At 34.1% G+C, this 23,398-nt stretch overlaps 4 protein-coding genes across 7 annotated transcripts; 2 read left to right on the top strand and 2 right to left on the bottom strand.

Moving 5' to 3' along the window:
- Positions 1-372: 372 nt before the first annotated feature.
- LOC126688007 (U-box domain-containing protein 24-like) lies at positions 373-6,801 on the top strand. 4 transcript variants are annotated; one of them, XM_050382564.2, is made up of 5 exons: positions 373-579; positions 903-2,391; positions 3,004-3,307; positions 3,768-4,258; positions 5,410-6,801. In XM_050382564.2, exons 2-5 carry the CDS (start codon positions 1,159-1,161, stop codon positions 6,403-6,405), a joined length of 3,024 nt encoding a protein of 1,007 aa, XP_050238521.1. In that variant the 5' UTR covers positions 373-579; positions 903-1,158; the 3' UTR covers positions 6,406-6,801. The 4 variants fall into 4 exon arrangements, with proteins under 4 accessions (XP_050238521.1, XP_050238523.1, XP_050238522.1 ...); XM_050382566.2 differs by having other exon boundaries at positions 374-579; positions 1,181-2,391; XM_050382565.2 differs by having other exon boundaries at positions 374-579; positions 1,169-2,391.
- A 405-nt stretch (positions 6,802-7,206) lies between these two features.
- LOC126688008 (pentatricopeptide repeat-containing protein At5g08510) lies at positions 7,207-9,082 on the top strand. Its single transcript, XM_050382567.2, has 2 exons — positions 7,207-8,363; positions 8,463-9,082. The coding sequence occupies exons 1-2, from the start codon at positions 7,434-7,436 to the stop codon at positions 9,063-9,065; spliced, it is 1,533 nt and encodes a 510-aa protein (XP_050238524.1). The 5' UTR covers positions 7,207-7,433; the 3' UTR covers positions 9,066-9,082.
- Positions 9,083-9,137: 55 nt separating this feature from the next.
- On the bottom strand, positions 9,138-13,981 carry LOC126688006 (calcium-transporting ATPase, endoplasmic reticulum-type). The gene is made up of 8 exons (XM_050382562.2): positions 13,759-13,981; positions 11,796-13,336; positions 11,593-11,714; positions 11,075-11,353; positions 10,607-10,990; positions 10,281-10,390; positions 9,966-10,194; positions 9,138-9,868 (listed from the first exon to the last, which is right to left on the bottom strand). The coding sequence occupies exons 2-8, from the start codon at positions 13,264-13,266 to the stop codon at positions 9,308-9,310; spliced, it is 3,156 nt and encodes a 1,051-aa protein (XP_050238519.1). The 5' UTR covers positions 13,267-13,336; positions 13,759-13,981; the 3' UTR covers positions 9,138-9,307.
- A 6,833-nt stretch (positions 13,982-20,814) lies between these two features.
- On the bottom strand, positions 20,815-22,821 carry LOC126653619 (40S ribosomal protein S11). Its single transcript, XM_050347555.2, has 6 exons — positions 22,684-22,821; positions 22,371-22,411; positions 22,184-22,284; positions 21,403-21,547; positions 21,187-21,276; positions 20,815-21,090 (listed from the first exon to the last, which is right to left on the bottom strand). Exons 1-6 carry the CDS (start codon positions 22,693-22,695, stop codon positions 21,000-21,002), a joined length of 480 nt encoding a protein of 159 aa, XP_050203512.1. The 5' UTR covers positions 22,696-22,821; the 3' UTR covers positions 20,815-20,999.
- Between the last annotated feature and the right edge of the window lie 577 nt (positions 22,822-23,398).

Raw genomic sequence — 23,398 nt, 5'->3', positions numbered from 1 at the left:
AGTTTAATTTTTATTTTATTCATATATAAATGAATATTCTTTAATATCATTCATTACCAAATATTTTATTCAATAATGATAGTAAAATTAGGTAAAACATTAATTAAAAACATTTTAAATTTAGTTTAACTATTCAGAGTCGAAAAGTTAAACTATAATGGCTTGCCGCTAATGATATTTAAATTTTAAAATAATTTTTCTAAAGAATTACATTACTTAATCTTTATTAAAAAAAAAAAGATTAATTAAAAAAATTTATAAATAAAATACACTTTATTTTATAAAAAATATTTAAAGAGTAGTGTGAGATGGTGCAGACCAAAGCCAAGTCTTGAAGAGTCTTCGTCTCAGTTTTATTTAATAGAAAAAACAAGAACATGCGTGTTTTTCTATTCTTTTTAATCTTAATATAAACATTATTTCATTCTTTCATTTGCAGATATTTTTTTGGATGTTTTTGATCAGGCCGGCTCCATTTGCCAAATATTTACCAGGAAAATCTTTTTGCATTTTCCCGGAAAATTTCCTGGAACTAGCTGTGCTTCTTCCTAGCTTCATGAACTGTTGCTCTCCCAACAAGTTAGTCCACTCCTTCACTTTTTTTTGGCTTTATAAATTATTTTTGACTGAATTCTTGGAACTGATTAATTATTTTTAAGTTTAGTTTTACTTTTATTTAATGTTTGTTTTTCATGAAGGTAGTTGACTAAGTTTACCTTTGGTCTGACTTTGAATTTCATTTCAGAACTCGAATTGATAATTAAGTTTAATTAGCTTGATTCTATTCTATTTCATTTTGTTGAATTTTGATTTTGTAGTCATATGTTTAAGACATGTTTTATATGTTTTTGTTTTAATTATAATTTGTGGCTATTCTTTGTTTGGTTGCTGAGAAAATGCAGGGGTAGAGCTGATAGAAATTAGATTGTTGAGGTTTAATCAATTAGGCATTTCAACATTTTCAAGTGGATGATTTTCAATTGGACAAATGTATAATTGGTTATTGCTTATGGAGTAGAATTGAATAGGATACATCATGTGGTGGCTATAAAATCCGGTCTCGTTTAAGCAGCCGCACGGTTGTGTTGCAACCGTACTTCTATTCGATGGAACTAGACTATTTTATGAACTTTCTAGCTTTGGTTCAGTGATTATGAGATGGTGTTAGACGTGGTTGCAGGTGCCTCGGCTGTTCCAGCTGCAGAGTTCCTGACCCAGATTATAGAGGGCATCATGGAGATCTCATATGCTGCCAACAGTGTTCTTTTTAAGAAGGAAAGTTTTAAGGAACTTTCCGTTTACTTGGAAAGGATTGTTCCCATTTTGAAAGCACTCAATAAGAATGGCACTGGTCATTCTGAGAGTTTAAACAAAGCAATTGAGATTCTCAATCGAGAAGTTAAAACCGCAAAGCAGCTGACTGTTGACTGCACTAAGAGAAATAAAGTTTATCTTCTCATGAATTGTCGGACAATTGTTAAGAGCTTAGAGGACATTACGAAAGAAATCAGCCGGGGTCTAGATCTTCTTCCTTTAGCCTCTCTGGATCTTTCATCTGTTATTTATGAAGAGATTGCAAGACTATGTGATAGCATGCAGAGGGCCGAGTTTAAGGCAGCTGTAGCGGAAGAGGAGATATTGGAGAAAATTGAGACGGGAATACAGGAGAGAAATGTTGATCGTTCTTATGCCAATAACCTGCTGACTTCCATAGCTGAGGCTGTTGGTAATTCAACGGAGAGAGCCGCATTAAAGAAAGAATTCGAAGAGTTTAAGAGTGAGACTGAAAATACTCAACTGAGGAAGAACCAAGCTGAAGCTATACAGATGGCTCAAATTATTGCTTTGCTAGAAAGAGCAGATGCTGCTTCTTCTCCCAAGGAGAAGGAGATGAAGTATTTCACAAAAAGGAAGTCTTTGGGTAATCAACCACTGGAACCACTCCAGTCATTTTATTGTCCAATCACTGGGGATGTTATGGTGGACCCTGTTGAGACCTCATCGGGACAAACATTTGAGCGCAGTGCAATCCAAAAGTGGTTCGCAGATGGAAACAAAATGTGTCCTTTGACCATGACTCCCCTAGACACATCCATTCTACGGCCTAATAAAACCTTGAGGCAATCAATAGAAGAATGGAAGGATAGGAACACAATGATCACAATTGCTTCCATGAAATCAAAACTCATGTCTGAAGAAGAGGAAGAAGTTCTCCATTATCTGGAACAGTTGGAGGTTCTCTGTGAACAGAAGGATCATCATCGGGAATGGATACTGTTGGAGAATTATATATCAGTTCTAGTCCAGCTTCTTGGTGCAAAGAATCGTGATATAAGGAACCACGCCCTGGGCATTCTTTGCATTCTAGCTAAAGATAGTGATGATGCCAAGGTACGTTTAACTCTAACTATCAGCTCATTAGTACATTTCTATCATTTTGTTTTTCTTATGATGCAATCTAAACTGCTGAGAATCATGGGCAAGTATATGTTTTCACTTTCTTATTTCCAGATAGTATGATATGTAGCTGCATTTTGCATAATTTTCCAGAGTTTTTTTATAGCGATTGAGAATTCCAGTTTCCAAATTTGTATTCTTCAGGCTTTGTTGGAAAAACCGTTCCTGAAGTGAAGATACATGCGTAGGATGTATCTGTTGGCAACAACTGTTAATTAAACTTATTGTGCAAATTTGAATTTTATTTTTCTGGATCTGTCTATGTTAGTGGGCTACTTTTATCTCTTTTCCCTCATTTTGGTCAAAATTCCAATGTAGTTACTCAACTGATATGCTTTGATGAATACTCGGTGGAAAAATGAATTCCTGGTCAACAAAGTTACGGTTTCCGCCCTATAGTTATCCATCATATGAGTTATACACTTTACTTCTAATGTGAAACACCCCTTCTTATTTTTATTTTGTATTCATGAAACACCCTTACTTGAGATAATCTGCAGAAGCTAGATGGTTCACTGTTAATATTATCTCTGTAATATATTGCAGGAAAGAGTTGCAAATGTTGAAAATGCGATTGAATCTATTGTTAAATTTCTTGGGCGTCGAGCTGGCGAAAGGAAGTTAGCTGTGGAATTACTGTTAGAATTATCAAAATATACCCTGGTAAGGGATTGTGTTGGGAAGGTTCAAGGTTGCATTCTCCTCTTAGTGACTATGTCGAACAGTGATGACAGTGAAGCTGCCGCAGATGCCCAAAAGCTACTGGAGAATCTCTCATTCTCAGATCAAAACATCATATTAATGGCAAAGGCAAACTATTTCAAACATTTGCTACAACGTCTATCTACAGGTAAATATTTTGCAAATGATATTCTATTTTAGCTTATTGATGTAGTTCTCATTTCAATTACTTTTTCAAGAGCCATCACTTTTCTCTTTTATCTTTGTGTCATGCGGATGTGTTGAGATGATAAAAATCTTTCTGAAGCAGCTTCAACCGCAAGTAAAATAAGCTGCAATTACCATGTTAAGTAATCAGCTCAAAATATGCTAATTACTTATGGAGAAGCATATCCATCATCTAATGTTGTTTATATATGTATTGATTAAAATCTGGTGCATGCATAATAGTACACTTTGAATTCACCAACACGCTACATGAATAATCAGGTTGACTCAGTGATTCAGCAATTTATCATGTGTCTAATCGGTTCTACCAACCTATGACTGTATTTCTATGTATTTTATGCATCTTAAAGGGTTATAGTGCCGCTAGATATTTGAAAACGTTTCCCCTGTTGCTTTTGCAGGACCAGAGGATGTGAATATGATTATGGTATCGACTTTGGCAGACATGGAGTTGACTGACCACAATAAGGCATCATTATTTGAAGGAGGTGTGCTGGGTCCATTACTTCACTTGGTCGCAAATGGTGATTCTGAGATGAAAAAGGTGGCAATTAAGGCTCTTCGGAACCTCTCCAGTTTGCCAGCAAATGGACTGCAGATGATTAGAGAAGGAGCAGTACGCCCATTGCTTGACCTTCTCTTCCGACACATCTCATCATCTACAGGTTTGCGTGAACAGGTGGCTGCAACAATGATGCACCTGGCGGAGTCAACAGTATCTCAAGAGTCCAGCTCAACACCACTTTCGTTGTTAGAGTCTGATGATGACACTTTAATGCTCTTCTCCTTGATAAACTTGACAGGGCCAAAAGTGCAGCATAATATTCTCCGTATCTTCTATGCATTGTGTCAGTCCCCCTCAGCTTCAACTATCAAGACCAAATTGACTGAGGTAAGCAAGAGGCCTTGAATGCATGTGTTTTCTCCAGCTAGAGCAAAAAACACTGCTGCCTGTTCTTGGACATAATATTGCCAATGGTTATTCTACTTAATTAGTAACTCATATATACTGTCATAAAAGGGTAAAGAGGTCACTTTGCATAATCTACACTAATACTCGTAATAACAATGTTTAATACCTATGAAGCACCGACACTCCTCCGGAGTGCCGTATTTAGGGGGACACTTCGGGGACACGCTGGGGATACGTACCCGACACGCCACGTGGCGTGTCCCCGTACCTTTGACTGGTCAAAGAGGGGGACACGCCGGGGACACTTTGGGAACACTTCGGGGGGACACTTCTAGTGGTATTTAGTTAATTTTAAGTCTTTTTTTTATGGGTTTTTTAATAAGAAATTTAACTAAATGGGCCCAAACCCAAATACAATTAGATTAGATAGTAAGTGAAACTAAACCCTATTTTTAATTTTAAAAGAAAAATACAGCAGCCCCTATATCTAAACAGAAGCAGTAACCTGCTTTCAAAGAAGAAAAACAGCCCCTGATGTAAAAAAAAGAAAGCAGCAGTAACCTCCTTTTAATTATTCAACTAACTTACATGTTAATTATGCATCTTATAACATAAGATTCATTGTTTTTGTATCTTGAAAGCTTATATATGACTAAATATATATTTTAAAAAAAATAAAAAAATTGCCGTGTCCCCGCCGTATCAGTGTCCTATTTTTTTTTAAAATGCCGTTCCCCGTACCCGTACCAGTGTCCGTACCCGTACCCGTACGCGTATCGGTGCTTCATAGTTTAATACCTAAGAGAAATATGTCATTTCCAAAATATAAATTCATGGGAAATAGATAAAAGCAGTGTAGATATGATTAATAGGATGAAATGATTGGAATTGGAGGAGTTCATAAGTTGACTTGATTTTGGATTTTGAGAATCTAGAAAGCCACTGAATTAGTAGATAGCAGGATGTTGGATTAAATAAGGCCAGTTTAAGGTCACCAACATTCTGCATAAATCTTCTTGTTATCAGCCTCTTTTTTGTATTTACAGTTTTCTGATGACTTATGTTAAGTTTTCTGTCTTGATGTATATTATCACTCATCATATGAACAATAACTTGTTTAATATAAACAGATTTCAGCCATGCAAGTATTGGCACATTTATGCGAGCATAATAACCAAAATGTACGAGCAAATGCTGTAAAGCTGTTCTGTTGCTTGGTAGAAGATGGTGATGAAGCCATCATTACGGAGCATGTGGATCAGAATTGTCTCAACAACTTGCTCAGGATTGTCCGGTCTTCTGATGACATGGAAGAGATTGCTTCAGCAATGGGCATTATCTCTAACCTCCCAGAAAATCCCCAGATTACCCAATGGCTTCTAGATGCTGGGGCACTTCAAGTAATTGTCAAATGTATTCCGAAGAGCAGGCAAAGCGACCCCCATAAGAACCAGTTAATTGAAAACGCTGTGAGAGCCATATGTCGTTTTACAGTTTCAGAAGAGTTGGAATGGCAAAAGAGAGCAGCAGAAGCTGGGATTATTCCTTTATTAGTACAGTTGTTGGACATTGGGTCTCCTTTGACTAGGAAAAATGCTGCTGTTTCTCTGACTCATTTTTCACAGAGTTCACCGACACTGAGTCGACCAATACCGAAGAAAACGGGTTTATGGTGTTTCTCAGCTCCACCAGAAACTGGCTGCAGAGTTCATGGCGGCATCTGTGCTGTTGAATCATCATTTTGCCTTGTGGAAGCCGATGCCATAATCCCACTAGTGAAGGTTCTTGAAGATCCTGATCCTGGAGTCTGTGAGGCTTCTTTAGAAGCATTGTTAACCCTAATTGAAGCTGAAAGACTTCAAAGCGGCATCAAAGTGCTAGCAGAAGCAAACGCAATCCCATCAATTATAAAGTTTCTCGGTTCTTCCTCTCCCTCACTGCAGGAGAAGACTTTAAAAGCTTTAGAAAGGATATTCCGATTGCCAGAGTTCAAACTAAAGTACGGATCCTCTGCTCAGATGCCTTTAGTTGACTTGACGCAGAGAGGGACTGGCAGCATGAAGTCTCTAGCAGCCAGAATACTGGCTCACCTGAACGTCCTCCATGACCAGTCTTCTTTCTTCTGAAGCAAAATAACGGCCCAGCTTAATCAACGACGAGTAAAAGAGACTAACAAGTTCATGATCATCGATGTTCCTGCTGTTATAATGTTCAAACAGTTGATCTACGACAGGGGCATGTGACTAGCAGCTAAGATGATGAACCGTCAGATACGAAGCATATCTATGTGTATTCTGCTGTCATGATTGTCCGTCCGAGTGGCTCATATTTTTCAATGCCACATCTATTATGTACAGTTTCAAACCAGTAAAAATTTGCATGTAGAAGGGAAGGAAGCTGTCACCATTATCAGATTAGCTAGCCATTCGCTATTTTTTTTAGTTGAATTTAAATTAGTCCTATTTGTGAGACAGGTTATGTTACATTATGCAATGAATTCAAAATTCTTGATTTATTATTTACTTTTGTTGTTATAGTGGGTAAATTCATTGTATAAGCTGCTCCGAAACTGGCCTTGTCGTTTTTATATTTTATTTCTTTTAAATTTTTTATAATTGGAGAGGGGGAGCGTTTGTGGGAGAGATCCGAACCCAAAACCTAGCAGATTGCTTTTCGTTTGATTTTTTTTTTGTTTGGGGACTCACTCCCCTAGCTGAATTCTAGAATTGTCAAATTCCAAATGCGGACCGTCTGCAAGCTAGGGGCCGAACCATCTTATGGCTCCAGCTTCGCCTAAGACCAAAATTTTAAAAAAAATGCACAAAACTTTAAATTATAGAAATAAAATTATATAAAATTTAAGGTAAGATAGATGTTAATTCTGGACTGTCGGAAAATTAAAGTTGAATTAAAAATTAAGTCCGGACTGAAAATAAGACATAGTTCTGCCTCTGCTGCAAGCTTCATATACCTGTATAGGCTATATTCCGAGCTATAACCACTCCATTTATTAGAAAGACAATATACATCCGGATTTGAATCCGCAACCATAGCACCAAAATGGCTGAGACTTAGACCACTAAACTAAACTCGTGCAGCTTTAACAGGATTGTTAGAAGCCGCCGGTAATGATGCCAAATAACCGTAATTTGATATGAACCAGTTGAAGAAAATTCACGCTTACACTCTTCGAAATGGCATAGACTACAATAAAACTCTCGTCGAAAAGCTTCTCCAAATCCCGAACATTCCATATGCACACAGCCTGTTCGACCTTATTCCCTACCCAAATGTCTTCCTTTACAACAAGCTTATCCAAGCTTACTCCTATCAGAACCAGCCTCACCAATCCCTCCATCTATACTACCAAATGCGCTTCAGGAACTGCACTCCAAACGAACATACTTTCACATTCATCTTCGCCGCGTGCGCCTCGTTCCGCTCTCCTCTCCACGCCCAAATACTTCACACTCAATTCGTCAAGTCGGGTTTCAAATTTGATGTCTTCTGCTTGACTGCTTTAGTCGACATGTATGCCAAATTGGGCATGTTCAAACTTGCACACAAAGTGTTTGATGGAAAAACTGTTAGAGATATACCGACTTGGAATGCGTTAATTGCTGGGTATTCGAGGTCTGGGGATATGGAGGGAGCGTCAAAAGTGTTTGAACTAATGCCTGAGAGGAATGTGGTTTCGTGGACTGCGATGATATCCGGGTACTCGCAGAATGGACAGTATGCTAAGGCATTAGGAATGTTTCTAAAGATGGAGAAGGTGCGAGGTTTAAGACCGAACCAAGTGACTCTTGCTAGTGTACTTCCAGCTTGTGCAAATCTTGGAGCATTGGAAGTTGGGGAGAGGATAGAAATATATGCTAGAGAAAATGGACTGTTAAGGAATTTATACGTAAGCAATTCGTTATTGGAGATGTATGCAAGGTGCGGAAAAATTGACGCGGCTAGGCAAGTTTTCGATAAGATTATTGGCAAGAGGAGAAACTTGTGCTCTTGGAATTCAATGATCATGGGTTTGGCTATCCATGGGAGAAGCAACGACGCGTTCCATCTTTATAACGAAATGATTGTAAGTCTTTGTACTTGTTTCAGTTGATTTGGATGTTCTTTGTGCAAACAGATTTTTATGTTCTTATTACGATTTATCTACCGTGTATTGGTGATGCAGAGAGAAGGTACTGCTCCTGATGATGTTACAATTGTCGGAGTTCTCTTGGCGTGCACTCATGGGGGCATGGTTATAAAAGGTCGGCAAATTTTCGAATCGATGGAAAACAAGTTTAAGATTTTTCCCAAATTGGAACACTACGGTTGCATGGTTGATCTCCTAGGGCGAGCCGGGGAGCTACGAGAAGCCTATAATCTCATAAAGACTATGCCAATGAAGCCAGATTCTGTAATATGGGGAACATTACTTGGAGCTTGCAGTTTCTATAAAAATGTCGAGTTTGCAGAGATAGCAGCCGAGTCTCTCTTCAAACTAGAGCCGTGGAATCCAGGGAACTACGTAATTCTTTCCAATATATACGCGTCGGTAGGGCTATGGGATGGCGTTGCAAATCTTAGAAAGCTGATGAAGGGTGGCCATATTACAAAAGCAGCAGGATATAGTTTAATTGAAGGAGGAGGTGAAATTAAAAAATTTATTGTGGAAGATTCATCACACTCCAGGTCTGATGAGATACATACACTATTAAATGAAATTTCAGCTAAAATAAAGCAACCAATAAATCTGGATTTTTTTGTACATCAACTTGAATTTTTTGATTAAATCTTTTCATTACTCAACACTTATTTGCTCTTTAATCAAATGAGCTAATCCACTGCAAACCCTTTAATAATATAAAGCAAAAGAAAAAAGACTGGTTATTTACCTTTTCTATTGATTGTAGTGAACAAAATCAGTTGATGTGAGAATGTGATTGTAGGAAAAAAGAACAAACCAAAACAAAATAAAATAAACTAATGTGTCAAAAAATGATATTTAAGTTAGCAGAACCGTCTAATGTCTGTTTAATCCGTCTTTTCCTTTGCCCTGAATCTCCAATTCCTTCCCGCAAATTTAAGAAGCTCGTCGATTAGAATTACTGGAGCTGAAACCAAGATGACTAGAAGCCACTCATTCATGCTCAATGGAACAATACCAAACACATCAGCCAGGAACGGAACGTAGAGTATGAGGCAATGGAGAGCAAACGACACTGACATTGCGACTAAAAGCCAAGGATTCCTCCAAGGTGGCATTTTAACCAAGCTGTTGTCTTCAGAAAGCGCATTCAGGGAATTGAACATCTCGATTGCCACTAATACCGAGAGGGAAAGAGTCATCGCCTTCACTTTACCAGCAGAGAAATAATCACAAGGGTTTGAAAAGGTAATCATGCGTCCTCCACCAATCGAATATGGAGCTGCAGTGAAATTTGACCATTTGGAACACTCCCCCCAATTCCGAAGCTGTGATAGTTCGATAAGGGTGTGCCCATCACTCGCAAGATCGATACCCAGAAATGAAGCTTGAGTGTACCACAATATGAATACACCAACTGTTGCAATACCTACATAAGAACCAATAACCTGCATGACACAAAATGTAAAGTGAGACACTAAAACCATTTTGTTTTTATAAAGGTAAATATAAAACACCACAACAATGCTCCTCGTGAATTTTTACCAAATAACGGAAGAGAACCCAAGAATTTATAAGAGCATCATTGCTTTTGCGGGGCGGCTTCTGCATTATGTCAACATCAGCAGGATTAAATCCGAGGGCTGTTGCAGGAGGGCCGTCTGTAACCAAATTCACCCACAAAAGCTGTACAGGTATCATACAATCTGGTATACCCAGTGCAGCAGTTAAGAAAATCGATATCACCTCTCCAACATTAGATGATATCATGTACCTGCAGATTGAAAAAAACATAAAAGTCTTCAGTTAACATTTAACAACTACAACCCGAAAGGAAAAAAGAAGAGATAAATCATGTACCTAATAAAAGCTTTCATATTATTGTAAATTGAGCGACCCTCAGCAATTGCTGAAACAATGGTACTAAAGTTATCATCTGCTAAAACCATATCTGAAGCTTCTTTGGCAACCTGCAAACATTGAATTCTAACTTCTGAGAGAGTTCACCCTTCAGGTTCAAGGCTTAAGCAACAAAATAAATAAATTGCACAATTCAATAAGCTTAAAGGCGCAAGGGAAAATAGCGTAGCAATTCGCACGAGCATGTGTTCACGGAAACAAAAGTCGAAGCACGCATGATAAGGTGAATCACAATGTTCCCTTAAGAAACCATTTCACAAGCTTACCTCAGTTCCGGTTATACCCATGGCTATTCCGATGTCAGCGAGTTTAAGAGCAGGGCCATCATTTACACCGTCTCCAGTCATTGCAACAATTTCCCCCATATCCTTCAGCATTCGTACTATTTCTTGCTTATGCCTGGGCTCAGCACGTGAGAACACCTTTCCTCCAGGTTTAGATAAGATTTCCATTTGCTGTGTAGGCGAAAGAGCCATGAACTCTTTACCAGTAAAACTGCTTCCGCTGACATCTTCGTCGTGATAAAATAACTTGATTTCCTTGCAGATTGCCTCAGCAGTGGACTTATTGTCTCCCGTTATAACCATAACTCTGATACCTGCTCTCCTACAATCCTCAATTGCTTTGTCAACTTCATCGCGTGGGGGATCCTGTTAATAAATAGAAGCCTTTTTAGCTGATAGTGCAATGATCAATTAAACAATGTAATCCATAATGTTACAGCCTTTACTCACCCTTAGACCAACAACTCCAACAAAAATCAAATCAATTTCAATGGAGGAGTAGCTAGCTGGATCAAGCAATTTCTTATGTGCAGGATGATCATCAGCATAGTAGTCTGAAAATTCTCCCAGTTCATCCTTGTACGCCAATCCCAGGCACCGTAATCCTTTAGAGCTCATCTCCAAAAGTCTCAAGAGCAATAGTTGCCTACAAGGTTCATCAATGGGAACAAGAGATCCATCTGCAAGTTGCACATGTGAACTGCGCTCCAGTATACTCTCAACAGCTCCCTGCATATTCCAATGGTCACAATTATCTCTAGAAACCAGAAGTCAATCAGGAAAGCTTGCTAAAAACCAGGAATTAAAATTAGCATGAGCATAACATAAGAAGGCAATTGCTTTCTTTATATTTCTGACCACTATACAATTCCTTTCTTTAAATGTCCCGCTTATCCCTTTTTCTGTGTGAAATAAGCTAACTTGATTAATGCCACTATGAAACTAATAAAATCACGGCTGATGGTCACCTTCACAAGAAGTCGATTGCTTCCATTGGGTTCCCTGACTATAACACTCATTGACTTCCGAATGCGATCAAACTCCAATGTAGCAACCCTTTTCGATCTTCTGGTCCACCAATCACAGCTCCCTACACTACGAAAAAAAATATTTGAGACAGCGCATAAAAAACTACAACTTCTTTAATACACAGAATACAATGTTTCTTCACCTAATTTCACAGTGCTGCGGTCAATCAGATAGCTTGCTGCAAGTTCACTGTCGCGGATTTTATTCCTAGCCTTGACATCCGGAACCCCCATCTTCTCAACAAAAACTTTGAGAGCTGCCTCAGTGGGCAAACCTGTAGCTCGAAACAAACGCCCGTCACAAAAGACCCCAGCATCATTGCAAATTGCACATATTTCTGCCATGGCTTGCAAATTAGCATCCATATTGTAGCAAGTCCAATCAACAATTCCTCCATCCTTAGGGTCATAAGTCGTTCCGTCAACTTGGAAAATTCTGGATGAAGTAGTTTTCCCACCGAGAGTGAAGAATGCTGTCACAGACATCTGGTTTGTGGTTAAAGTCCCAGTTTTATCTGAGCAAATTACAGAAGTGCATCCCAAGGTTTCTACACTTGGAAGCTTTCTTACAATTGCATTCTTTTGAGCCATCTTCCTGGTACCAAGAGCTAAACAAGTGGTGATAACTGCAGGAAGACCTTCAGGAATTGCGGCTACAGCCAGTGCAACAGCAATTTTGAAATAGTAAGTGCATTTCTCAAAAGAAAATCGGATATTTACAGGCCAACCATCTACAACATCCCACGAGAGGAAGTTTTTATAATTAATGACCCACACAATAAGACAAACAATCCCAATTGCAGTAGTCAGCCTGCCCCCAAATTCGTCGAGCTTCTTCTTTAAAGGGGTATCACTTTCTTCCAAAGAGGCTTCATGTATTTGCTTCTGAATCATCCCAATCTCAGTGTTCATTCCAGTGCTTATGACAATACAAACACAACTCCCATTCACAACAGTCGTGCCTGCAAATATCATATTTTCCTTCGCCTGCAACTCGCAGTCATCAATGAATATGGGAGCAGTACCTTTCAAAACAGGCATAGCCTCTCCAGTCAAAGAGCTCTGCTCGAGTCTCAACGTTGATGTCTTCAAAGCCGCAACTCTAAGATCAGCAGGCCCTTTATCCCCAGCTCGCAATTCCACTATATCTCCAGGAACAAGCTCCCTCGCTGGCAAGTCGGGTACCCAATAACCTTCCCTTAGAACCTTCCCTGACTCACACTGCATCTCCTTGAGGGCTTCTAGAGCCCTCTCAGCATTACTCTCTTGCCACACCCCAACAATAGCATTAAGCACTAAAATCAAAACTATCACAAAAGGTTCCACATAGGCTTCAAATCCAGAAACAGCATCAGATTCACTTCCGTGCATATAAGCTAAAACAAACGATATAAAGGCAGCACCCAGGAGAATTTTGACAAGCATATCATCAAATTGTTCGAGCACAAGTCGCCATAAAGGCTTACCCTTCTCTTTGGCAAGTTCATTCCAGCCATATCGCTCGCGCCTCTTCTCAACTTCATATGAACTCAGACCTTTATCCAACTTAACATTCAACTCTTCTAAACACTGCTCAACAGACCATGACCATGCAGGGAATGGTTTTTCCTCCATTTCCAAAATCAGCTTGGAATTCCAAAGTCTACTTGAAACAATGAAATTTTGTCCAAATCACATCACAACACTACAAACAGAACCACTCTCTATCAAAATGTGGAATGGAAATTAAAAGCAAAACAAGGTAAAACGTAAATTTTTACAATTTCTAACCCACAAAATTGTGAGGAAAAATGAAAAAGAACTCAGCTTTAGCACAATCTCAGTTTCTTTAATAATCAAACTAAAAAAAAAAGAACAGTTAATGAAAATAACCGCACATCTCAAAATATGACCAACTACCAGTGATAACTGATATTTCATCATTATTTAAAATCCCACTCACCAACAAAATAGGAGTGATTATTTAAAAAAAAAACAGAAAGAAAAACAATAAACAGGACAAATACAGAGTACAACCCAACAAAAAAAACACAAACTTTGCATTAATCAAAGAAAAAAAAAGACATCATGCAAATTCATGAATATCAAAAATGTTAGAATCCATACCCTTGAATATGAAAATTCTGGAATTCAAAGAGTTGGCTGAAAAAAGTTGGCTGCTTGGAGACAAAGCAAAGCCAACAAATTGTCTTCAATGAAGAACAAGTAATATTCTACATATATTTATATATTTATATTCCAAAATCAAGAAATTTAAGAAGGAATAGAATTGGGAGGAGTCAGAGTTTTGTTCTGCTTTTTTGAATAAGCAAGCACGGCGCTTTTTCTGCTTTCAATTCTGCTTTTTACACTAAAATATCAACATTTTAATATTTATTCAGACTAGTTTAATTTTCAAAATTATCTTTAGTTTTACTGAAATGCCCTTAAAATTATTTGGATTTTGGAATTATAGAAATGAAGACAATTAAATACGGTATATGCTTTCATAGAGAATCCGTGACCAGTTGATAGTGAAAGTGAAAGTGTTTGGTGTTGTCTTTTTAATATATTTTTTCTAAAATAATTAATTGTTTTTAAAGAATTTTTTATTTTTTTAATAATCATTATTACCTAACACCTCCTAAATGGAAGGTGCACTATGTGTAATGCATTGTTCAGACGTGCAGTCGTGTAAAGCTACTATAGGTATGGTTGAACATTTGGTTTGGTTATAAATAAACCAGAATTTTAAAATGTTTAAAGTCGAATACACTACACCTTAACTGAAATTGAATTTAACTGAACAAAAAAAATAAAAAATTTGAAATCAAATCGAACCAAATAAGTCGGTAATTCAATTGATTTGGTTAAAATCAAAAAATATAAAGAATAATTAAAATAATAATAAAATATTCTATTTATTTAGTTCGTTCGGTTAGTTTGAATAATTTAAATTTTAAAATAACCTGATAAAATTTTTAATTCTCAAAATCGAACGACCAAATTCAAATTTATAACCGACATACCAACCAAAATTTATCGGTTGGATTGGTTAATTTTATTGGTAGGATCTTTTGCTTGCTCCTAACTATACGTTTTAGGAATTTTTAAAAGATTGATAGGCCTGAGGAGATTAATTTTAAATAATTTATAACGAGTGAAGGTTCAAAAACCCCCCTGAACTTGGCATGAAGTATCAAATAAGCCCAACCTCGCAAAACCGGATCAAATCACCCCACAACTTGGCAAAACCGGATCGGTTTCACCCTTTTGACCAAAAAAGAGAGTGGAATAAGCTGATTTTAAAAATTAATCCTAATTAACTCTAATTAATCTTAATTAAAATACTAATTAAATCCATTTAATTTAAAATTTAATTAATGTACAATCGGGGGCTTTTTTTATCTTTTTTTCTAATTACTCTCATAATCAACTAAAATTAACCCTAATTAAACATTAAAAATACTAAACCGGCCGCCGACCACCTCCGAAATCAATTCCGACCACCTCCGGATTCAAATGAAGAACAGATCCACCTGGGATCTGTTTTTCATTTTTGTTCTTCAAAAACGAAGAACATATCCTGTCTGGGATCTGTTCTTCTTTTTTGAGCGGCGGCGGCGGGTAGGTGGCTGATTGGAGAAGAAGAAGTTGATGATAGTTGAAAAAGGCATAAAAAGATCCCTTAGTTTTTATTTTAAATTAATTTGATTTTTAAAGTATTAAAATATAATAGTTATAAAAGTATATTAAATTTTAATTTTGTAAATGATATAAATATTAAGGACTATTTTAATTTTTTAACCCTCTAAAACCACCTAAAGTCATTTAAAATCGGAGAGTGTTCACTTTCTAGGGTGAGAGTGGGGAAGGGGGTATTTGATACGTTTTTGCATAATTCTGGGTTAGTTTGATCCACTTTTACGAGGTTGTGCTTATTTGATACTTCATGCCAAGTTTGGGGTTTTTGAACCTTCACTCAATTTATAACTAATCATATGATAATTTCATAATAATAATAATAATAATAATAATAATAATAATAATAATAATAATAATAATAATAATAATAAGGTCAAGTTGTTGTACTATTTTTATCTGTCCACGCCTAAATTATTAATTTTTTAATAAAAACTTAGATATAAGTGTAGTACTATAGTTTATATTCATGGTAGACTTTTTGCTTGTTTTTATTTTATTGTAATCAAATTTTCTTCCAATTTGTCCTTTTGGTAAGTTTATTGTCCGATCTGTTGTCATAAGAATTTCGAAGTAAATGCAAAATTATATAAATATATTCTTCTAGCTTGTCCTTAATTTCTCTGAATAGTCGAAGACTCTGTGATTTTTTTTAAAGCTAAATATAATGGTATAAAAAATGTTAGTAAGAACTAAAAAAGTAAACATTCTATTCATGACTAGCTAAAGTTCTCTATTCTTTTAAAGGCTTAATTTCTTAAAACAACCCCACCTTACACTTTTTTTTCGTTTATAACATGACCTTGTAAAAACACCATTTGTACCCAATTTTGGGTTTTTATGTTTCATCTCTACCTAAAAGCATTAAATTATACTTTTTTCATTTGGAAAAGAGTTTAAAACATACTTTTTTCTATTTTAAAATATACAAATAAATCCTTAAACTTAAAAAATAATCAAATACATCCAAATAATTAATTTTTTTTTTTAATTTGATAAAATAATAAAAAATTAAAAAAAATTATTATTATTTTTAATTTTTTGTCGGAAATATTTTTGAAAAAAATTAAAAAAAAATTCGAAATATTTTTTTAAAAAATTATTATTATTTTTTAATTTTTTGAAAAAGATGGTATTTTTGTATTATTAATAATATTAATATCTAATTAGTATATAAGTTAAAAATGAAGGATTGTTTTAAACTTTTTTTTCAAATGAAAAGAGTACAATTTAATGCCTTTGGGTAGAGATGAAACATAAAAATTCAAAATTGGGTACAAATTGTGTTTTTATAAGATCAGGTTATAAACGAAACAAAAATGCAAGGTGTGATTTTTTTAAGGAATTAAGCCTCTTTTAAATGTATTTCTAAGGTTTTGATTTTAAATATTAGCATAGTCTGTTGTTTCGGCTAATTTAATTTATTATCTAATATCTGACCAAATTAACTATGTCTTCGTTAAGCAGTATTAGAAAAATATTTTACAGATAATAAGAAGTTAAATTTTGGCTAACTTGTCTTTTTTCTTTTTTTCTGTTTTTTTTTAATTTGACGAGGGACTATTTTATAGAATACAATGATTTTTCTATACAGATTATTCTTTTGTATATTTTGTTATTTTCTTCATGAATATATTGGTGGTACGTTTTTTTTTGGTAGAAACAACCAAAAAGCTCAATTAATTAAAATCAATCGAGATTACAACTATTAAAAAAATAATAATGTTAATAATAATGTTATTAATAAAAAAATTTATTTTAATATTTTATCAGTTAGACTTATTTAAAAATAAAATATTATGATGTAGACGATTGTTAAGTTGCTCATTTAAAAAGTTATGTCAATGTGATTAGAAGATATAAATATAAACTTTTATAAAATTGAATCTAGTTATATTTTATTGTAATTTTTGAATGAATTTTTTAAGTTTATATTTTTATCTATCTATTATCTATACTATATATAAAAGCACGGATGGGGGGGGGGACAGGCAAATTTACTGAATAATCCTTTTCAGTTCACTACTAAATAAAGGTTTTATAGTCATTAACTAATTAGTTATTTAATTAATCACTATTGTAATTAAAGTCTTAATTAGAATAGGTAGCTAAATTGTCTCCAATTTAGTTTTTAGTATGTAAAAAATAACTAAATTGTCTCCAAATTAGTAGGATTATTTAATTATGGTTATTATAAAACCAAAATAAGAATAAATTCAGTATGGAAAAAATTTAATAACCGAATATATTATATTTATTTTTACAAAAATTCTTAACTAATTTAATATTAATTATAAATAAAAAAAATTAATATAATTATAATAAATTACTAATATATTCATTGGCGAGTTACGTTACGAGTCACGTGCATAGCACGTAACGCGAAACTAGTTTAATAAAAAGCTTTGGATTAATTATTTAATTCCATATATTAATGCCTCTTCTTTACGTCTCATGTACTTGAAAACAACACATTACCTGATGGGTATGTCTCTCTATATCACTCAGGCAAATAGCTATTTATCTCATTAACACCCATTGCCTCTTTTAGATGTAATCTAGTTTAGACTCCATTTATATAAAACAAATTTAATTTAGTCTAATTTTTGCTTTCAAACACTATATAATCTAATTAAATGAATTCATCAACTATTACGTATTTATAATTAATAATAGACTTTTCATTTAATTAAAATCTAATATTGTTTTTTTTACTCAAAAAAAATCTAATAGTGTTAAAGAGACAAAAAAATGATTTTTAAAAAACAAATTTAAAGTATTAAAAGTTGTAAATCTATTTGCGATTTGAGCAGTTTGCTAAAAATTTAGGTCTTGATTGGAGGTAATTTCACTAAGAAAATCTAACTTTTGGAAAATAGCATTTTTTTTACTTAGTTTATTTTTGTCAATCTACTTCCCGAAAAAATTAGGAGTTCACTTCCCTTTAACTAAGGAAATAACTTCCCCAACAAAATTTAGATAAGTTATACTTCTCTAGTTAAATTAATTAAAATACAATTATATTTTTATATTTAATTAGTCAATTTAGCTATTAAAAGTAATATTGTCTTTAAATTTAAATTAATTGAAATTAGAATACAACTTTCTAGAAAGTTATTAAATGAGCTAAGCAATAAAAAATTAATATCCACCACTCTAATTTTTTCAATAATTAGTTTTCTGATAAGTTTTACTTTCGGGGAATTATAAACTTTCAAACCGAATAATTCAATTTCCAAAAATGATTTAAATATGGCGCGCCAGCCAAGCATTTGGAGTGAAATTATATAAAGTCCAAATTATGTAGCATCCACCACGAGATTACATTCACCAACAAAATTTAAATGTAATGTGTGATTTGCCTTTTCTATAATTTTATTCTAAGACACTGTTTGGATTGAAATATATTTAAATTGATGGATTTTATTAATATTAAATTTATAAATTAAAAATTAATAAAATGTGAAATTCATGGATTTATATTTGAAATGTACTAAAATTCATGAACTTATAAAAATATATTTAGGAGAATTAAATGCTAACATAATTTAGTATCATTTATAAAAAAAACGATAGATTTTAACTTTCCACCTCCTAGGTGGAAGTTTAAATGAGAAGTTTTAGAGTATGTAAAAAATTAAAAATCAATGGATTGTCATGATATTTTTTTATACCAAACAATAGATTGCGGTGAAACAGCACAAGTAAATTAATATGAAAAATTGAATATTTTATCGTGTTGGCATATTAGGATATATTTGCAACTTCTAATGAATTTGGATAAATTTATATTTGATATTCGACTAATTAAAAATAATAAAATATTTTCTGATTTATATGTATGTATATAATAGTATAAAATAATAGTAATATGCCATATAAAATAAAATAAAATATTTTAAATCTCTAATTAAATTTTAAACTAAACAAATACTGTTTGACCTTCAATTAAAAAGCTATATCTTTTAACATTATTTATTTGGTATTTAAATATTTTATTTTTGGGTGGTGTGAATAAGAAAAACATATGATAAAGTAGACATGAAAATGAAAAATGAGAGGAGCAGCTGGTTTTGTGGGACAGAAAGAATAAAAAAGAGAAGAAGTGGCATTCCAGGAAAGTTCTTGCGCGTTTACTTTCATTTTCTCCATTTTTCAGAGATATCAGATGCGCCATGCCAATATTATGGGACCTTCACTTTCATTCAGCACTTATAATTTTATTTTATTTAACACCAAAAGTATATTAAAGTAAGAGTTCTACACATATTTTATTATACAAATTAGGAAAAAAATATTAAAACAAACTATAATTTTTTGTATCGTGAACAAATTAAATAAGATTTTTCATAACTATTCAAAGAAGAAAACAATTAATTGTAAAAATACTGATAAAGAAATTGAAATACTGGAAATATATTTATAAAGATTTAAAATTAAAAAATATCAAAGATAAATCAAATCTAGACAAATTTATTTTTATTTTATTTTCAGTTTACTTTTTGGCATAAGTACGCCAAAAATACACCAAAAGAATATCCAAAACACCAAGATTATTCTTAAGATAAATATAATAAACACTGAAAAATCACGAATACATAACAGTGTCATCGATCAACAGTAAACTTACCACGTGCTGACCACATGTTGACAGCATGTTGACCGCTGCTTGTCGGACATTCTTTCGGGTAAATTCCGACGACTGGACTCAGGCGGAGTTATTTTGATGTTATGAGACATATGACTTGGTTAACTCAATATAAAAGTGTCTTGTGTTCGAACATCTTTCCTTTCGACAAAAATCGAGTATTTCTGCTTGAATGGGTCTTATATGTATGTGTAATTAAGGATATTTTCTTACAAGGAGCCAACTGGAGAGTGAAATAGAAAGTGGGAATATGATGCATAGAAAGGTATGTTAATACATTTAATAATTGTATAATCTGAGCAACTGTTATTACATGTTTGAAGCTCAACCCAAGTAATTGTTGCTTCTCTATGTTTGTTGCCCTCAGATTGTTGGTGGTACTTCATTTGTAGATGATCCATAACATGTTTTAGGGATTTTTCATGCACATTTCAATGAAAACTTGCTATATCTGCTGACTTTGCTATTTATGTGGCAATCCTGAAATGGAAAAATAATAAAATATATTGCTGCAAAGAAGATGCAATTCTCTTTTCCCCCTTGTTTTTCAGTCACTGATTCACCACCTTATTATTTTTAACAGCTTTTCTCTGCAAGTGATGATGCCACTATACGAGTTTGGAATCTTGTATCCAAAAAGTGTGTAGCAACATTAGAACAAGATGAACAAGTTAGGACAAAAACATTAAGAAAATTTCTTTATTTTCACATGCCATGCAATTAGAACAAGTTAATTGATAAAGTCGCATGTAGTTGGATCATTGGATGAGGTTCAAATAACATAACAAAAAGGACATTTAATTCATCAAAACCTAAATAATAAGATAAAAAACTTCAAAAATGTGACATTAATCATAACATTTTGCAGATCAAATCTCCATCCAACAGTGCAAGGAACTAAAATCAAAACTAGAGTCATAAAGACTTTAACATGAAATTATCTAGATGACCACAAAACACAATCATCATCTCACTAGAGCCCTTCTCTGGCAATATAAATTACATAAAATGAAGCTTCTCACATGGCTGTGAAAGCCTTCTTTACACCACCAGAGGAACCCGCTGGAACAACCTTCAACACATTAAACCTCACTGTCTTTGACAATGGCCTGCAAAATTCAGATTATAATTGATCAGACCTTCAAATGCAACAGCAGCTATCATTAAACTTTCAAAAGGAACTTTATGCAAATATTAATACAGACCTGCATTGGCCAATGATAACATGATCTCCTTCTTTAACACGAAAGCAAGGTGATATGTGAGCTGGGATGTTAGAGTGCCTCTTCTCGTACCTGTATGAAGTGCGTGACAATAAGTGCCAAGTAGAGTCCAAGAAACAAAAACCTTAGGCAGACATACTTGACCAATAAACAGATAAATCAGCAGCAAATTGTGTTGAGGAAATTAATGATTCTTACCTCTGGTATTTCTTGATAAAGTGAAGGTAATTCCTCCGAACAATAATAGTCCTATTCATTTTAGCACTATGGCAAGTACCAGCCAGAATGCGGCCTCTAATAGAAACAGTGCCAGTAAATGGGCATTTCTTGTCAATGTATGATCCTGCGAGAAATATAAAAATAACACATTAGTGACCACATTAATTCATGCATAAATAATGAGATGGAACATGATCACTCAAGAAACATAAACACTTTCAGATGAAGCAGTTAAATAAAACTATAAATACTGATTGCAAAAAGGGCCAGGCTTGACAAAATAAAACTTGAAAACAAACACTGGCATAAAACAAGTAGAGCTCCATTTTATTTCTTCCTAGTTATTTTTGTTTCCCAACCAAATTATCTAGGGAAATGCACAAGCAGAGCAGCCAATTGCAGAACATGACATCTTCCAAACATGTAAATGACGTGTTACGGACACACAAAAATCTGATAATTGACATTCAACTAATTCATACAATAAAATTATCCCTAACATGACTGTCATGCAGACACAAAACTGTGACTATATTAATGGCAATATGATAAGGAGAAACGCCAAGCTAATGAATTACTTCCATCTTGATAAAGATACTACTTCTACAAAGCAGCTAGTTAACTTCTACAAGAGTTCAAGACATGATGAACCCGGCAGAGTTTCTCAAATAAGAGATCTACCCAACATCAATATACAACAAGTAAATAAACATAGATACAATAAATTCAGAGCCACTAAATTGCAAAGGAGATAATGAACCTTCAATTGCTTCTCTGGGGGTCTTGAAACTCAACCCAATGCTCTTCCAAAAACGGTTTCCACCTTTGCCAGGTCTCTTTCCCTTTCCAGTTTTCTTAGAGCTGCATAAATACAGATACATAAGATACTGAATGGCTCAAATAGACATATTTTTTTTTTCAAAATGGAGATAGGAAACGGAATATACCTTAGGAAAACCTTGGGTTGCTTGAGAAAAGCCTTCTCCGTCTGCATCAAATAAACAGAGAAAATTCAGTGTTAGATCAACCACAAGCACAGTAAGTCAAAATTTTTTACATCAGAAAAATTAAACATATTCTAGACTGTAAAAATCACATTAATTGCGAGACTCTACTGCACTGAGTTCATCTTAAGAACCAAAAATATGTTAACAGATTTAAATGTTTAAAATAAGTAAAGATTTTAAGGTATCTAAGCAGCTCAGAAAATAGAAAACACGGCTAAAATAAACAGGACAGAGATAGAAGATGGAGGTAAACCTGTTCCGCCATTGTTGGATTCGCCGATGGTGCAGTGAAAATGAGAGAGGAAGAGAAGCTGTCGCTCGCAGGAAACCCTAAATAAAAAAACCCTAGATGGCTCAGATTTTATACAAACTGGGTTACCAAGCTTAAGTTGCATACTGATCAAATGGGCTAAATACAGACTATTGGGCCCTTTGTATATGGTGGACTAAGCTCATTCAGTTGGCAATGAGGCTTAAAAACTATTGAGAAAATTACATCAAATCACTCAAAAACTCAAAACTTTGTATAAATCACCCAACTTTTTTTTTTTTGCAAAAATTCCTCAATTTTTCAAAAAAGTTTTCATGCCTACCTTTTTATAAATGTCATTCCTATCTTATCCCTATTGTCTATTTTTCCACTATTTTCTTTCTATTTGCTTATGAAGTATTACCACATGATTATTACCCATGGTCCCTACATGCTAATTTAATTTTTACCGGCTCGTTTAATTTTTGTTCACACCTGCACACCAATTTTTTTTCATGGTCCCCTACCTGCTATTTGTTTCCCCACACATGTTCATTAAATATTTGTCAAACCTGCTCATCTTTTTTTTTCACGAAAAAAAATACCAACAATCATTAAAAATAATAGTAAACTTTGAGTTTATATTAAATTGACACTAAATTGACATTGAATTACATTATGGTTATTTTAAGTTTATTCTAAAAGTATTTTCTATTTA

This window comes from Mercurialis annua, linkage group LG6, assembly GCF_937616625.2.
Source record: "Mercurialis annua linkage group LG6, ddMerAnnu1.2, whole genome shotgun sequence".
Classification (NCBI taxonomy): domain Eukaryota; kingdom Viridiplantae; phylum Streptophyta; class Magnoliopsida; order Malpighiales; family Euphorbiaceae; genus Mercurialis; species Mercurialis annua.
The sequence above is the reverse complement of the archived record's forward strand: the minus strand, read 5'-3'. Positions and strand labels throughout refer to the sequence as shown.